Source organism: Monodon monoceros, unplaced genomic scaffold (genome assembly GCF_005190385.1).
Source record: "Monodon monoceros isolate NGI ecotype Baffin Bay Population unplaced genomic scaffold, NGI_Narwhal_1 Super_Scaffold_11, whole genome shotgun sequence".
Classification (NCBI taxonomy): Eukaryota; Metazoa; Chordata; class Mammalia; order Artiodactyla; family Monodontidae; genus Monodon; species Monodon monoceros.
This window is the reverse complement of record NW_021703767.1, coordinates 30,929,452-30,947,970: the sequence shown is the minus strand read 5'-3', so window position 1 is coordinate 30,947,970 and position 18,519 is coordinate 30,929,452. Positions and strand designations below refer to the sequence as shown.

The following is an 18,519-nucleotide window of genomic DNA, read 5'->3' as shown; positions in this document are numbered from 1 at the left end:
TACTGGATATAGATTTCCAGTTTTAGAAGATGAAAAGATTTATGGATATGGATGGTGGTGATGGTTGCACACCATGAATGTATTTAATGCCACTGAATTGTACACTTAAAAATGGTCAAGATAGTAAGTTTTATGTAATGTTCATTTTACCACAATAAAAAATTGAAAAAAAATTTATCAAGTTAATTTACAGCTGTGTTAGAGTATGGACTCTATGGTATGGTCCATATTTACCAAATGAGAATTAAATGTTGTGAATAAAAGAATTTTAAATTTCAAAACTTTCAAGACATATCGATTTCCTATTTGTATTCCAAATCATTAAACTGTTTTCAAATGGTTCTAGACCGCTAAAAGACTGTCAAAATATTTCATAAAGACATTTATCTTTGTACCTCTGCATACCAACTGTACAAAGGCAAAAATACACAGTCATTATGTAAATACATAATTGACTTAAAATGGCTCATGGATACAATTTGATATACATGAGAATCTTCAATTTTGTATGTTTCTATCAGGAGAGAAAAAGAACAACAAAAAACAATACCTTTACATAATAAGGTTGATTAGTTGTCTTTTTAAAGCAAGGGAAAGAGAGAGAACACTTTTTCGAGTATCCTTTTCTTCCCATGCTCCAAAACTTTTAGATTTGTTCCATTTTGAAAAGTAGACCAAAAATAACTGAGTTCTATTAGACCATGAGATCAAAAGCAGACTAGAGGGCTTCCCTGGTGGCACAGTGGTTGAGAGTCTGCCTGCTGATGCAGGGGGCACGGGTTCGTGCCTCGGTCCGGGAAGATCCCACATGCCGCGGAGCGGCTGGGCCCGTGAGCCATGGCTGCTCGGTCTGCGCTAAGGATGAACAATCAGAACTCCTAAAATGGAAGTCATATTTGGTGTTTTGATCAGCATTTTTTGCATGTGCAGAGAGAGAAAAACATAAAAATAAATGCCACAACAAAGTGAAAGCTGTTTTGAGGTAGCTCTCATTTCAGAGATGTTGAACTACCTTAAAGCTGAAAGCAAGAGGGTGGGGAGGGTAGGTGGTTGGACAATCTTGCTCTAGTCACTATTTTGATAATCACAGTGTGGTAACTTTGTGCTTATCAGAATTAAATTTGAAATAAGTGTGAATCTTTACCAGGAGTTTCTGCTAGCATCTAAAATTAAGAATTTTCAAGGGAGCAACATAGAGAAGTTTTTATTGCTAAAACTGACTGACTAGTGCTAAGGTTTCCAAAAAGCTCTATAGACACCACAATCTTAAATGTTTTAGAATTGCATTAAATATTCTGAATTTATTGCAATATTTATAAAAGATATAAGGTAAAGAGATTTTGCAAGTTCATATCATACACAAAGTACCTCTACTATTATCTGACAGGATTAATCCTAATCTCTCACTTTCTAGAATTGAGGGGGAAGGGAAACAGAGCTACGTGGTAAATTGACATTTTGAGGTAAGGAAGCTTTCAGAGTGCCTATCTCTAGTAGGCCACATTTTCCTACTCCAAATGGAAACTTTAATGTTGCCAGCCAAGCCTCACTCCCTTTCCTGATAAGCTATTTCTCAACTATGAATGTAGATTAATCCTCTTTTAATAAGCATTAACTCAAGCCCAGATAATCAGAGTATAAAAATTCCATCAAATCTTTTAGCTGTCTTAGGGTCATTTTGTCAAATAATTTCACCAAGGGTTTAAAACCTATGCATGAAGTGTTTGGTATTTCATAATTTGCTCACTTATTTATATATATTTACTGAGTTTAATAAAATCTGTTCTCCTCAAAGGTAATATTCATAAAAGAGAACTCACCCCTTTAAAAGTGAAAATGTTTATTTTCATTAAAGAGTTGGTGACTTAAAAATTGTGAATATGAACAACATAAGTTTGAAAAGAATTGTGTAGCCTTCATGAAGATTATAATACAATATATAGAATCTTCATGAAGGCTGCATGGCTTTTATTCAAACTTATGTCATTCACTTTTCTATTCACAAATACCATTAATACATATAATCAAACATTTACTCTCGATTCAAAATCACCTAGTATTTTCTGCCTAAACATGTTTACAATTCTATTTCACCCGGTAATTCAGGTAGTGAATTCTTCTGGCAGTCAGGAACCTCACATGCAGTGACAAGCAGACTGTTAGTGTTCAATGAAGATTAACATAAATAACACTGCATGTTACTCTAGAAAAATATAAAATGATTTCATGTAGAATATGAGATATGAGGATACCTTTCTCATTCCAGCTGCCCTTCTTTGAGCCACGAGCAAAACTGTCGTGCGTGTTTGTGTCTAAAGAATTTAAATAAAGAATAAATAGGAAAAAATTGAATAGGAAGTTAGTGTGTAATTTCGCCCTGGGGAAATCTCCAAGTTCTTCTATGTAAAGGAGCAAAACACGTTCAGGCCAAATTCTACTCTCAGATCATTTAAATGTATAAATTTACATTTGATTCTTGATAGTTGCTTTTACAATCTAAGGTGCTAATCCACTAGAGTTCTATGATCAATATGTTAAATCCTCTGAAACATAAGAAAAATATCAACACTGAGTAGCATGCCATTTTTTTAACCTTCCTTTTAAGCATTCAAATATAATTTTCCACATGGAGATGGAGAATCAAAGATTAGCCACAATAAAATCAGCGGATGAGTTTTTGCCTGTACAGAGTGAATGGAAAGTATCCTGCCGAGAGTTAGATTCTCCACTCTGCAAGTTATTTCTTCTCCCCACTAGTTAAAATCTTCCCTCTGGTGGTTAAAATCTACCTGTGGGGCTTCCCTGGTGGCACAGTGGTTGAGAGTCTGCCTGCCGATGCGGGGGACACGGGTTCGTGCCCCGGTCCGGGAAGATCCCACATGCCGCGGAGCGGCTGGGCCCGTGAGCCATGGCCGCTGAGCCTGCGCGTCTGGAGCCTGTGCTCCGCAACAGGAGAGGCCACAACAGTGAGAGGCCCGCGTACCGCAAAAAAATAAAAATAAAAATAAAATCTACCTGTGATGGTTAAGAAGACTTGGAATGAAGTAGGCAAAAGCAAGTGCTGAAATCAAATTTTACCTGCTTTTCAATTCTACTTAGGATCAGTCTTGCTTATTAAAATGCATGTTTCTTAATTTACATCAATTGCAGCAGAGTTTAAGTATAATCCAAGATCAAATTTGGGGTTTGAAATAAATGAAGACATTTTTTGTTATAAATTAATTTAAATACCGATCCCAAAGTAAACTTTCATTTATTTGAAAAAAAAGTTATTGCTATCATAAATCAATAAGAAAATTTTGAAACTATATAGATATTACCATGTAGTAAAAAGTGGAAACATTAGACTTTTCATTTTGTGAGTAAAATTACATTGCTTTAATGTTACTGGGTTTAGTTTTCATGCTTGTTAAATTATAAGATTTCCAGAGAAATTTTTATGAAAACCAAAAATAAACAGAACTAGTACACATAGACTATTTTCTCTATAATTTTTATAAAACACTTCAGAGAAAAATATCCCTGTACGAAATCCCTGTGCTCTTAAAATGGATCATTAGCTCATGCATGAAGTATCAGAAATTTAAACATACGATAAATACACACTACACTAATCATTCCTATTTAAAATCCTCATATTCTCAAGAATATAAAAATTCCAGGAGGTGGGGGATAGGATATTTCTGGAGGGAAATGTGTAGAGAATATCGCCAGGTCAGATATGTAATGCTAAGTACCTATGGTTTGGATTTTCATTTGCTTCTCACCTAGAAGAGAACAGCAGTTGCTGGAAGGTAAATTACCAGCTGAAGGTGAATCCATTCTGAGAGTCAGCCATCTATCAATTAAGTACAAAAGTTCAGAAAGGCTGCTCTGTGGCTTGGTCTAATTCCAAAATATTTGAAGTGCATAGCACCTTCCGAGTTAGCAGTTCTTCTACAAGCAGATGGATATCAATCACAATGAGAACTGATAATAAGAAATGTACTACTCTTGTCAAGCTCAAAGACCAACAGATATTTTTAAATTAAATGCATAGGTTTTGCAAAGAACTACTGTTTTAAAAAAAAGAAGAAAAAAGGCTATCTGACATAATTTTACTAAAAACATAAACTACTAATTATGAGACCTATGCTATTTTGAAGGAGTGAGTGAATAAAGATGTATGGAAGGTAAAAATGCAACACTCCAAACGTGGCATCTTAGAACTTTGTACTGAAGTGACTAGCATAGTCAATCTTTTATTATTTTCACTAAAGCCAAGCAATGAGATAAAACATAAAAATAGTCCTTGAATTAAATCATTCTTCCTTATTTCTCATGTGATTTATATGAGCGTGTCACAGAGACGAAATGGAACGTGGTGATTGACTAAACAGACAGGTTGATGGACAATACCTTCAGGGAATGAAAGCAGAGGACTGGACTGCAAAACAAGAAGTTATGTTAAAGTATCATTAATGTTCATGACTCTGACACTCAGCAGTTATTGCCCAGCATACCTTTCCAGGAAGAATCACTCACTGGTAGGATGATAAAGCACTCAGATGACAAAGCATAAGGATGCAGGCATCAGCAACCAATGAGAAATGAGAATGGCAGAGCAATAGGAAGTCACAAAGCATGAAAGGCCCTTTTCAATGGATACATTATACTACCTTCTCTAGTCCTGGGAATTTGTTCTAACCAGTAACTAATAAACTTTATTTTCACAAAATTTAGACATGAGCCACAGTGTGATCGTCAAATGATCGTATTTAAATGCTATCGAATAACAAGAAAGACAACCAAGTGGGTGCTATTCCTTTTATTTTGAACTATACTCAGAAGCTCAGACACCTACAAGCTACAGCAGCGGATAAACTTAATAAGAATTGAAGCCTCTGTCAAAGTCACCTAATACATTTATGCTTCTTACTAAAGTAAAAATTAGAAATAGAAGATGAATAAAATATCTCAAAAATTTTTAAATATTTGTAGGACGATGGTAAATTAAAATTGTTCCCTTGTAAATTCTACAAAGTGTGAAATATTGTGAGACAATTTCTTTTGATGATCATTGTTAGAGAAAGTACTTAAAAGGCATTGCAATTTAAACTGTAATTGAATATAGCTTCAGTATTGAGTTCATTTGTCAATCACTGACTTGATAATTTTCTCTCTCTCTCTCTCTTCCTTGGAAGTATTTTGAAGGCCATAATTTTGGACATCCTTAAAATTCCTGTTCTTGATTCTAAGAAGAAAACATTTTTGCGAACAAGTAGAACACCAACGATCTTCTTTTTCTTCTGCTGCTTCTCCTTTTTCTTCCTTCTAAAATGCCTATTGGTCCCTTTGAAATAGACATCCTATTTAAGTGACTAGTAAATGACTTAATTCATGCCTCATCAGTCTCATCAATCCTGGTGAGATTTTTTTTGCTTCATTTGTATTTTCCATCTGAGACACAGTTTATATTGTAATCTGTACCATGAAATACAAAGAACTACATTTCAAATCTTTTCTCTTTTTTTCTGAGCATTTTAGGAATGCTCTTGCTTAAATTCCCTTTTCAAACAACGGTGTCATAGCATGCAAGGTGTGTGCGTGTGTGTGTGTGTGTGTGTGCTGAACTAGTTGAGAAAAATGTCTAAGCACTTTATCAGTGTGCATTCTTCTTATGCTTCCTTGGAGATACAAGCAAAAAGATTGCCTTATGGTCATAATGTGATATGGTGAAGAGCAGTGCATTAAAGCATGTTGTCTGTAATTGTTTAAATCAAGCCCAAAACATCCATTCATTCACTCAGTTATTCCATTCCGTTCCTTCCCTTGAATTTTGTCATATTTCTAAAGATAAGACTTTTTTTTAGCTGGAAATAGCCTCTTACCAGCATAATTACTGAGTCCCTTTCTCTTCTTTCTTCGCCAATACAACCAGATGCTAAAACCCATCAGAATTACCCAGCAGGCACCACCAATACCAGCTATAAAAGCTGGTTGCTTCACAACATCAGTGATTTGCTCAGTTATGCTGTTATTGTTTTCAGTAATGACAACTTCATTCCTTCCCCCTATGGAAGAAACAACAGTGTTAGTGTTAGTAAATATTAAGACAAATAAACTCACAAAAATACATATATGGTATGCCAAAGGCACAGAAGATTAGAACATTCTTTGAAGCAGGTAATATTTGTTGTGTCCTGAGCCTGTCACAATTTATTGGTAAGCATATTTTGTAAGTTTCAGAAAAAGAATCAAATCATAAGTTTGAAATGTGATTAAGAACATTGCTCCCTTGTGTTTTGTTTTGCTGTGGACAGATTCAGAACCACTTCTTGATTTATTGCCTCATAAATAAGTACTAAAACAAGTGCTGTGAGCTGAAATAATAGTAACCTTTCTTCAGTTAGGCAAAGCATTTTGTAATATAATTCTCATTTTTTTAAAAAAAGCAACTACAACATTTAACGCCAGGTATTTGAAAATTACCTTCCCCCTACAGCACTGCCTAAGTACAAATGTTCAAAATATTGCCCTTAGTATTCTACCAAAGGTCTTATTTTGATCAAACATACTTTAATTTTCTGGAAGGTATTAAAATTACTATATTAAACAACGACAATTATGTAAACATCTTTTCATAGAGATTAGTATCTACAGTTAAAACATCATGAAAAGATAAAATTCCTAAATGTCCTTAAAGTATTTGAAACTAATTTGAAAATCCACTTAAAAGCTGGATACAAAACAACTTGAAAATTAATTCTAAGGTCTATGTAACAAAAACATACATTTAAATCTGGACTAAGATGATTCTAGTAGTCATGTTTCTGACAATTTAGCCCTCTCAGAGGTAATAAAGAAAATTTCAATCCACATTTTTAAACAGGTTTAAAACTCATGGAATCATAATATCACTGAAGAGCAAAGATTTATGTGTTTAAGAGATGAATGAATTCAGGCACTGGAAATTAAGTGATTTCTTATGTTAATATCATATCTCATTAGTAACTAATTCCAGACTTAAAAAATAAATTGTAAGCAAAATATAAATGGCAAATTTCAGCATATCACATCACAGGATGTGTAATTCTCATTGTTTCAGTTATCATAGCACTGTAATATATTAGAAAGTGCAAGGTCTTTGAAGTTCCACATTTGAGTATCATCTCTGCCACTTACTAGCTAAGTAAGCAGTGAGCTTAGGTAGGGCACTTAATCTTTTGGAATCCCTGTTTCTGTTAGTTGGCAACAGTACTATTTCATTTATTTGGGAGGATTAATTGAGACGATGTATGTAAAGAGGTTAATAGGAACACAGTAATTATAGCCCATGTAAGGCTAAGAGTTACTTTAAGGGCCACTCAGGTAGGAATAGAAGTTGTAAATTATCTAGATGTGAGAGTCCTGCAAACAATAGGTGACTTGTTTACCAAGGTTTCACCTTTCTTCCAGGGCAGAAAATTAGCCTATTTTCCCCAGCCTCCCTTGTAGCTGAGTACAACAAAGTGACTGAATATTAGCCAATTGTACACAGGCAGATGCATACTACCTCCAGATCTGACCCATAAACCACTGTGACAATACGTCACACTCTTTCCTAGCATGTTGGATAGAAACAAGGGATCTGCGGCAGGATGCTGACCATCTAAGACAGTGGTCCCCAACCTTTTGGGCACCAGGGACCGGTTTCGTGGAAGACAATTTTTCCACGCGCGGGCGTGGAGGAGGGGAGAAGGTTCAGGCGGTAATGCGAGTGACCGGCAGATGAAGCTTGCCCGCCCACCTCTCACTTCCTGCTCTGCGGCCTGGTGCTTACCAGTCCGCGGCCCAGGGGATGGGAACCCCTGCTCTAAGAGACGTAGAGCCATTGATGGAAGGAGCCAAGTTCCGTGAAAAATTTTATGGGGTAGAAACCCCATCCTCCATATATTAGACTGGGCTATGAATAAGAAAGAAACTTTTATTTTGTTAAGCCAATCTGTATGCCCACTTGTTTGTTATAGCTGCTAGCATTTTTTATGGTCTAACCTGCCATTCTTGAAACGTCTTTTGTGTTAATTTCCAGATTTAAAAACTAACTTCACTTATGTAGTGAAGCTGGTTCATTTTCCTAATCTATCTGCTCTTAGTTACTATACATATAAACATAATCAAAAATGTATTTAAAATGAGCTCATATTTTCAACTTGAGACATATCAATACATATATCTGGTGATTGTGTTAAACACTAGTAGTTACTAAAAAGAAAACCCCTTATAGCACAAACAGAAAAGAAAATTCATCCTTCATTTGTGTAAAAGATCTATAAAATGTCTTATTGAATATAGTGAAATATTTATTTATGTTACCCAAAGTGTATGAGTATTTCTTGTGCTGCTAGTATTTTTAAAACAATGTTGTCAGTTGGACTAATTAGAGCACAGACATGGGATGTGTGTGACCTGTAACACTCCATTGTACTTTCAGACAAAAAAATATAATGAAATATAATGTCTTCCTCCCACTGGACAGTAATGAAGAACAAAACTAATTTGTTGGACTAAAAATTAATTAGACACATCAGATTCGATTGTACCTATTACTGTGAAAGTTTGCAGTTGTTCCACATATTACCAACTATGTAAGGTAAGCGTGAAATACGCAAATGATTAAGGAAACAATAGGTATATTACTAAGCAAGATTACTGAGAATTTTAAGTTAATGTAATTTTGTTATATGACATGCTGTTTGATGCTTATATATATAAATGTATTTGGTTGTATTTGTCTGTGTGTAATTGCAAACATATAAAATTATGGATATTTTGATGTAAAAGTCACCTTACCAGTGGAGACAGCAAATAAAAGAACAATACTACTTTTAAGTCTGTGTAAGGCTATTTATTATATTTATACAAATTTTAATTAAAGGTCCCTTAATGTAACTTTTTGGAATAAAAACTAAGCTGAGAAGGAATAGATGAAACAGTACATTGTCTGGCATAAGACAAATCTAAAATTATCAGCCATAAATTACATCAAATGCCAACACATGGTTTAATTAAAGCAAAGGGGAAGTGAGGAAGAGCTTGAGTCACTTCAAGTGCTGTTTCCAGTACTGAATAGACAATAGGAAAAGTGTAAATTGAAAGAGAAATGGAGATTAGCCATCACTAAATCACTTTTCAAATAAGGAATAACAGTTGTGTAGATACGGTGATCAGACAAGATGTTGAGGTAGATATGCAAGGGTAATTAAAGAAACAATTAAAGGCTTCTTCAGTACAACAGTAGATACTAAAAAGAAATAAATCTCTCGAGGACAAATAGCCTTTTCCAGGTTGAATTGTGCTTGTGTGTGTGTGTGTGTGCGCGTGTGTGCATGTGTGTGTGTGTGTTTATTTCAAGTAGTACAATTCTATTTTTTATAATTATGTCTTGGATATTGTGTATTCTAACTACATGAAAAGGAGATAGAAATATTACTTATTAGATTATTTTTTATTTCATAGAAAAATTTGAAAAGTATGATATATAAACGAATTAAAAGGTACTCATTATCCACTTGATCACTCAGTCTTTTTAAAATAGTATGAGTTAAGCAAAACTTTCCATTTGATTTAAAATAATCTTAGTTAACATTATTATTTTAAGTTACCATACAATTGTTTATTCTTAACTGTCATGACATGAACTTGGGGAAATGGTGTTACTGCAATTTTTACTTGCCTCCAAATACAACAAATCCCCCAAATATTGTGAAGCAAATAGGTAGCTACTACAAACCAAAATCAAAACAAACCAACTTTTCCATGCTTGAGAATTATATTTATTACCAAAGATGACAGAAAACAAAAAGAAAACGTGAAAGGAAAATATAGATATTTGGTAATCCTACTGATCTTTGATTTAGAAAAATTACATTCAGTCAATCTTTTTCATATATATGCTAGAAGGGTAGTGAAAAAAAAAAAAAAGCGGGCTTCCCTGGTGGCGCAGTGGTTGAGAGTCTGCCTGCTGATGCAGGGGACATGGGTTCGTGCCCCGGTCCGGGAAGAGCCCACATGCCACGGAGCACCTGGGCCCATGAGCCATGGCTGCTGAGCCTGCGCATCCGGAGGCTGTGCCCGCAATGGGAGAGGCCACAGCAGTGAGAGGCCCGCATACCGAAAACAAAACAAAACAAAACAAAACAAAAGCTTTGTTTGCCTATCTAGGAGCTCTCATAGAAAGCTATACTTTTCAAACATGTTTCATATATATATATATGTATATATATGTGTGTGTGTGTGTGTGTGTGTGTGTGTGTGTGTGCGCGCGGGCCTCTCACTGTTGCAGCCTCTCCTGCTGTGGAGCACAGGCTCCAGACGCATAGGCTCAGCAGCCATGGCTCATGGGCCCAGCCGCTCTGCAGCATGTGGGATCTTCCCGGCAGGGGCACAAACCTGTGTCCCCTGCATCGGCAGGCGGACTCTCAACCACTGCACCACCAGGGAAGCCCTGTTTCATATTTTTTAAGTGAAAAATTACTGCCTTATTTCTAAATAACAAATATTCTAAATATTATTTAGAAAATATGTAGAAATAAGAAAAAGTTCATCTATATCTGTTAAATCCTATTGGGTGTACCTGTATTTTTCTTATTCCAATTTATTTTAGAAAATCTCAGAAGGGCAAGATTATAGGTTTCCCTCAGGTTAAGAAATTAATTCAGTTTGTATGACTAATTAAGAAAGGGAAGGCAATTTAAAGAAAAGTTAATACTATAACTTTTTAAATGTTTTTAATATATAAAAGGAAGAATACTTGGAGAATCTAAAAAAATTTAACATAACTGAATATTAAATCACTTCATTATATAATAAATACATTGTAAAAAGAAACAACTTCCCAGAATTTGGTAGTATGTTCTATGTGCATATTTTAGAAAATAAACAGAAAAGAATGCAAATGGCACATTGGCTTGTATGAAACTCTGGACAAGTATTTTTAAAATATATAAACTCTAGGAAGAATATTGAAAAAGATAAAGACACCGACAAACAAATAAAATCAGGGTAAACTGAAGGGATTTGCTTTTTGAAAGAATAAAATCACTCAAGAAAAAAAAATCTGCATTTATGAGGCTTTCTACCCCCTTAGAGAGCTCAATCCATGCAGCACTAGGGAGATAGAACTCAAGCTGAAAATCTCAGTCTTACTTCTAGGAGGTGTCAGAAGATAACCTTTGCAGCTGCCAGTGTGACAAAAAAATTAAGGGAGAAACCATGTGAAAGAGGGAGAGACAGGAGAGTGATGTTCTCAAATCTGTGTATAAATTCTCCCTCAGTACTAGTGTGAACCCTGAATTGTGCAGGCAGAAGGACGATTTCAAGGATTTGGTGAAACTCAAAAGGTAAAAGGCTGCAAAGACTGAGCAGACTCTCTCACTGCAGAGAAGATTGTGTTTGAAGTTTAAATTCCATCAAGTTAGGCAGACCAGATAAATATATTAGGCTTTTCACTGAAAGTCCAGGAGCACTATACCTTAGAAGTAAAAATTAAACTGAGGTTTTGCCTGAAGAATACTGTCAAAGCATAAATAGTCCATACTAACAATATGTAAAAACCAAGCCACCACAAGATCGAGATGATCAGCCAGTAACATAACTGCCTCTCAGGAAAAGAAAAACAACATTCTTCAGAAGATCACAAAATTGTATAGTATGTTTTCTACAATGTCCAGTATATAGTAAAAAATTACCAGGCATGCAAAAACAAGCAAAACAATAATAACAACCACAATAGCAAAAATGAGGAAAAGATAACCCAAGATCAAGAGGAATAGTAATCAATAGAAACAGACCATGAGATGACATGGATGTTGAAATTAGGAGGAAAGGACTTTCAAGCAACTATTACAATATGTTCATTAATTTAAAATAATAGAGTCCTAATGAATGAACACATGGGGAATTTCAGACGGCAATGAAAAATGTAAAAGAGAACAAATGGAATTTGTATTATATAAACTGAATAATTCACTGGATACTTCCACTTCTGCCCATGAAAGGATAACAGGAATGAGACATGCCATCCCACCATAAACAAGGAAAACCTAGGCAAAATGTGTGAAACAAAAGGACAGAACTATGAGAAAAAAGGAAATAAACAAGGGGAATTGTATGATATTCATATCTTTCTATCTGGAGACAATTTCTAAAATGTGATGCAATGAAGGGGAGTCCAAAAATGGCTGAATAGCATTCCTGAGTTAAAGAGACAGTAAAACTCAGGCAGACTCAGGGATTGAATTTAAGGAACAGAATATCAGATAAAGGTGGGTAATATAAAATATTTTTTCTTAGTTTTAATTTATTTGAAAGATAGTTGATTGTTTAGAGCAAAATCAATAATAATACTTTAGTTTGTGTATTGGTTTTTATTACATGTGCAGGAGTAAAATGTAGAACAATAGCAAAAAGCTTGAAAGGGAGGAAAATGGAATTATATTTTCTAAAATCCATATAGCATAGGCTAATCCTAGAGTAATCATTACAAAAATAAGTATACTTAACAATTCAATAGTGAACATAAAATATTATACAGGAAGTCATTTTATTCATCCAAAAGTAATCAGTAAATTAGGAAAATAGGAACAAAGTCCGATAAAAAAAAAATAGCAAAAGGGTAATTCTAAGCTCCAAAACATCAATGATCACATTAAAGATAATAAACACTCCAATTAAAAGGCAAAGATTATCATATTGGATAAAAAATAAGGCCTCAAAATGTGCAATTTAAATAATACAAATGTGCATTAAATACAAAGACATAGGAGTTAAAATAAAAGGATGGAAAAAGAATCACAAAACACAAACACACAGGTGTACTAACATCAGACAGAGTAAGTTCCAAGACAAAGAATCTTACGAGGAAATAACGTGAGGCATTTCATAATAAAAAAGCATAAGTTCATTAAGAAGCTATAACAATCTTAAAATATACTCAGTTAAAACAGAGTAGCAAAATACATGAAACAAAAACTTATAAACAAAAAGGAGAAATATACAAATCTATAATTATAATAAATTGTCAGGCTCTTTTCTTATTAATTAAAAGAATGCATTAACAGAAAATAAGTCAGGACTTTAACAATACTACCAACTGATTTGACCTGACATTTATTGAACGTTCCATTTCAATACAGAAAAATAAAAATGAACATAGTTTTTAAATGCACAAGGCACACTCGCTAAAATGAAATTCTGGGCCATAAACTAAGTCTCCATATTTAAAAAGCTAAATTCATGTAAAATACACTCTCTGACCTCAGTGGAATTAAATTAGAAATCAGCAACAAAAAGCTATATGGAAAATACCAAAACATTTGGAAATTTAATAGCACATTTCCAAATAACTTCTGCAAAACCCAAAAATTTTTAGGGAAAGTGAAAAGTGTTTTCAACTTTATGATAAATGGAAACAGAACACATCAAATTTGTAAGATTCAGCTGAAGAAGTGCTTAGAGGGAAATTTATAACTTTAAATATTTGTATTAGAAAAGAAGAGAGGTCCAAATCATTGATATAAGTTTCTATCTTAAGAAGCAACATAAAAGTAAGCAGAAGAAAAAAATATCAGAAATCACTTAATTAGAAAACAAATAAATAAAGCTAACAAAGCCAAAATTTGTACACTGAAAGGATTAATAAAATTGATAAATCCTTATCAAGATTAAAGTTGGAGAGAGGGAAGAGAGAGAGAGGGTAGGGGGCAATGAAAAAGGAGAAGAGAGAGAGAGCATCAATCCACAGTAATCTTATGAGTAAAAGAGATGGCATTACTACTCATCCTGCAAGCATTACAATTAAAGGGATTACAAATAAGGAGATACTGCAAATAAACATGTGATAATAAATTCAACAATTTAGATGGATTAGACAAATTCATTGGTGGGCAAACACTAAAAATCCATTTACCACAACCAACAGAGAAGAAAAAAATACCTGAATAAATGTAAATTCATAACAATAAAAATAATTCACAAAGAAAACTCTAGGCACAGATATCATCATTGAATTCTAGAAGATTTAAGGAAGAAATAGGACCAGGCCTACCAAGACTCTTACAGAATGTAAAAGAGGAAGGAATACTTCCCAACCCATTAAAGCTAGCCTCCCTGATTCCAAAACCTGATGAACACATTAAAAGAACACTACCTATCAATATCCCTCATGAACATAGATGCAAAATTCTTTACTAAATGTTAGCAAATCAGATCCAGTAGTATCTGTAAAAAGCATAATATATCCTGACCAAGTGGGATTTATCCCAAGAATGCCAGGTTTATTTACCTTTGAAACCATAGAATTTATCATATTAACACAAATAAGGAGAAAGAAAATAGATGATTATCTGAATACACTCAGAAAAAGTATTTTGCAACTATTAAAATAAGTGAGTGAAGTTAGTAAGGCCATAAGATAAAAGGGAAATACATAAAGATAAATTTATATATAACATAAAGTAGTTGAAAAAGGGAATTTTATAAATTCACTTGTAATAGTGTAAAAAACATTAAATAGGAAAAAGTTTAACAAAACATATGTTAAGGCCATATGCTGAAAACTACAAAATATTGTTGAGAAAAATAAAGACAAATAATGGAGAGTACATCAAATTCCCACAGAGAAAGACTGACTATGAAAATGTTTAATCTTTCCAATTTGATGTATAGATCCACTGTATTCTTAAACATAAATATAATTTTTCCAACATAATTTTGTAGAAAAAAATTTTCCAAATTTTTCTTCCAACATAATTTTGTAGAAACTGACATGCTGATTTGAAAAGTATATGGAAAAGCAAAAGGTCTGGAACAGTCAAAAAAATTTTGGAGAAGAAAATGATGCAGTATTCACATTACCTGAATTCAGGACTTTCTATGAGCTATTAGTAATCAAGACACTGTGGTTTGGCATATGGATGGACATATAAACAAATGGAATCATACAGGGAATCCAGGAATGGATCCACACATATATAGTTAACTGGAGAAAGGAAAGTTTTTTCAGTGAAAGATACCTATGCATTTTGATTTTACATAAGGAAATAAATAAGCCTCAACCCTCAAATCACATGCAATTACTTTAAGATGAATTATAAAAGCTATGCATAAAAGCTAAAACTATAAAGCTTCTGGAAGAAAATACCTTTGCTATCTAGATTAGGACATAGTTTCTTAGAAAGTACTAAACATGAAAGAAAAATTTGATAAATTATAGATTATGTAAATTGAAAACTTGCTCATCAAAAGACACTATCAAGAAAAGGACTAAGAAAGCCATAAATTGGGAGAAAATATTTGTGATACAACTTATGACAGATAATTTACATTGAAAATGTACAAATAACTCCTCTTAGTAACAAGAGACAAATGACACCATTTTAGAAAAGGCAAAGACTTGGAAATTTTACAAAAGAAAATATGTGAATGGCCAATAAGCACATGTGAAGTTGCTCAACATCATTAGTCATCAAAGAAAATTGAAGTTAAAATGACAATGAGGGACTCTTACACTCACTGAAGTGGCTAAAATGACAGATGGCAACATTAAATGTCAGTGAGGATGTAGAAAAACTGGAAGTCATATTCTTTCCCAGTGAGAGTATAAAATTATACAATTTGAAAAAATATTTAGAGTTCCTTATAAAGTCAAACTACATCAGTGCTGTTACCCAGAAATTCCACTTCTAGGTAATTCTCCAAAAGAAATAAAAACATATGTCCTCAAAAAATCTTCTTACACATTCTCTCAAGAGAAAAGCAGAGAAACAAAATACGATACATTCACTTGATTGAATACTGCTCAGAAATAAAACATATGAATTGCATAATACATGTATGGGAGAATCTCAAAAACATTATGTTTAGTGAAAGAAGCCAGACACAAAATATTATATTCTGTATGATTCCATTTATATATATTTCAAGAAAAGTCAAACATAATCCATGGTGATAGGAAGCAATTTTCTGTAATGATGATAGTAGATTGAATAGGGATTTCTTCTTTGGGATAGTTTATTTGGATTACTAGTTTCTTTTGGCCTGTTTCTGGTTAATTTTTGACATTTTTCTGGCTAAGAGGAGGTATACAGATTTGAAACATAATGCACCTTCTTCAGTAACTGCCTCATTTCCTATTGTATTTCAAAGGCATCAAAATTACAAATGAAACTATAGATTAAAAATAATTTTCAAACCAACTTTCAGCATGTAAACTCTTAATGATTATGATTTTAAGAAGTTTGTGGAAATCCTAAGAGCATAAGCAATTGCTAAACATTTTGTTAGAAGCTCTAGTCAGTTTATTTGCCTACATGATGTGTGCATCTTATTACTCATTATTTACTGTATTTCCACTGTTGGGATGTAGATTCAAGAAAATAATCTACCTTGTTACCAGTTGACTGATTCTAAAACACATATCATATGGATTGGTACTCACCAATTATTATTGGCTGTGGCTCACTTTTTACTCCAACTCCTGCACTGGTACTAGCTGCAACCTCTACCCGGTATTGAATACCTGGGAATAATCCACCAATTATTACAGATCGAATGGCTGCATCCACAGTTTTGTTGATGTGGAATCGTGTTTCATTCCCCAGACACCAGATCTATAGAAATGTAAAGTGAATATCAAATTATTTTTTTCTGGTAATTAGTTCATTACAATTGATTAAATCTTTTAGTAAAGACCAATCTATTTTCTAGTCTTATAGAAGTATTTGTAAATGACATTTTCTAAAGCCTAATTTCTGCTGTTTATATATATTCGTATGTATGTATATATATATATATGTGTGTGTGTGTGTCTGTGTATGTGTGTGTGTGTATTAAAGAACAACAAAAGAAGCTAAAACTATGCAGCATTCCTTTATATTTTACAATCAACACTGAATGCTCATAGTACAATGATTCCCTCAGCACCTCTGCAAGGTCTGGAAAGTGGTCCTTGATTGCAAATGGCGTTTAGGTATGGATTAAAACACACAAATTCCTCTGCTTAATTTATTTATCAAGATTTATTATGCAAAGAATTATTAAAAATATGGTGATTATGAGTTGTAGTATCCGAAGTATATAGGTGCACATCGAAGTAATTTATATTTCATTTAAGAAAATACTAACTTACACAGAAGTGGTTAACAAGATTAATTGACTAAAGTTATAGGTATTGACTGAGATAAAATTAAAGCCAATATTTACACTGACAGTAATAAAACTTAATATTGATCAAAACATATCTATACATACATACACATGCATGAGAACAGAGTGGTGGGAAGTCTTTAAACACTGATGTGAGGGATGCTAGGCTTGTACTTCCAATAAGAATCAAATTTTAAGTCATACATTCTTTTGGGATATGGAAATCTGTTACTGTAAAATGTGTTATAAAAAATTCTACTGTGTGTACTTATTTGTATTTCTATTATACAGTATTTATAATCTACACGGGGACACGTACATTGCTTGTTTCTGAAAGAGGTAAGCTCCTGAAACATTTTCTTTAAAAGAATGCCTTTGAATTGCAAATGTCTTTTATTTAGTCTATGAAACCTAAGTTACTAGTGAAGGGTTATTTAGCCCTTACCAAAATATACACATTTTTACCAAAATAGGACAATCTCATATGAGTGAGAAAATTTACAACTTATGAAAAATTATCATGTTGTGAAAAAAAATCAATATTTAAATAAATAGAAGTTGAAGATATTTAGTCCTAGATGATATAAAAGTAAAATCCTAAACTCATTAAAAAACACACACACTCCAGGGTAGGTAATGTTTTGCTTTTAAAACAATGTGTCCTAACACTTATAAAATTTCTGATTTTATATAATTATGCTACTGTAAAAGCACTTACTCTTATTTTCTTGTTCACATTTCTTTATAATGTGATGGGAATAATTTTAAAATAAATTCTTATGCAAATTTAGTCCATTTGCTTCAGTAACTTAACCATTAACTTAGGAAAATTCTACTTTAACTTTCACATTTTTTCCTAGAAGTAACAATGTTTTGAGTAAAATTATTCAGCTTAATTTCACATACCAACTATGAATTTCCGGGGTGAGGTGGGGTGTCTAGTTTTCTTTTCTAATAGATCTACTTAGTATGTTATTATCAGATTTCTATAAAAATTTATTAATAGCAAAAAAGCATAGTTTTGAATTTTTACAAGATTTAATGAGGTGTTTTACTCTCCCATGTGGTCTAATCACATCACAATTAATTAGAACCTTATTTCTCAAAGTTAGACAACTTGTGATTCTTAAGTGATGTCGCTCAAATGATGGTGAAGAAACAACGAATATATACTGTTTCCAAATAGCAACAAACTCATCAGTTGAAAAATAAGAGTTTTTCACAATTTGTTTTTTCAATGGCTCCCTTTTTTCAAGTGAAATATTTTACAGAACCTTTTACCAATAACTTGGTAAAAGCAGAATTTACAGTGGGAGGCTGTACTGCCCACCCTCTTATCTCCATCTCAACTCTTTA

The 18,519-nt window shown here is 33.2% G+C and overlaps 1 protein-coding gene across 1 annotated transcript in view; it reads right to left on the bottom strand.

Moving 5' to 3' along the window:
* Positions 1-18,519, bottom strand: part of ROBO2 (roundabout guidance receptor 2) — a 574,540-nt gene that overhangs the window by 52,909 nt on the left and 503,112 nt on the right. Inside the window, exons 17-18 of the mRNA XM_029214217.1 lie at positions 16,457-16,628; positions 5,871-6,053 (exon numbers count right to left, since the gene is read on the bottom strand). Of these exons, the coding sequence (XP_029070050.1) occupies positions 5,871-6,053; positions 16,457-16,628 (355 nt within the window). The remainder of the gene's footprint in view (positions 1-5,870; positions 6,054-16,456; positions 16,629-18,519) is intronic.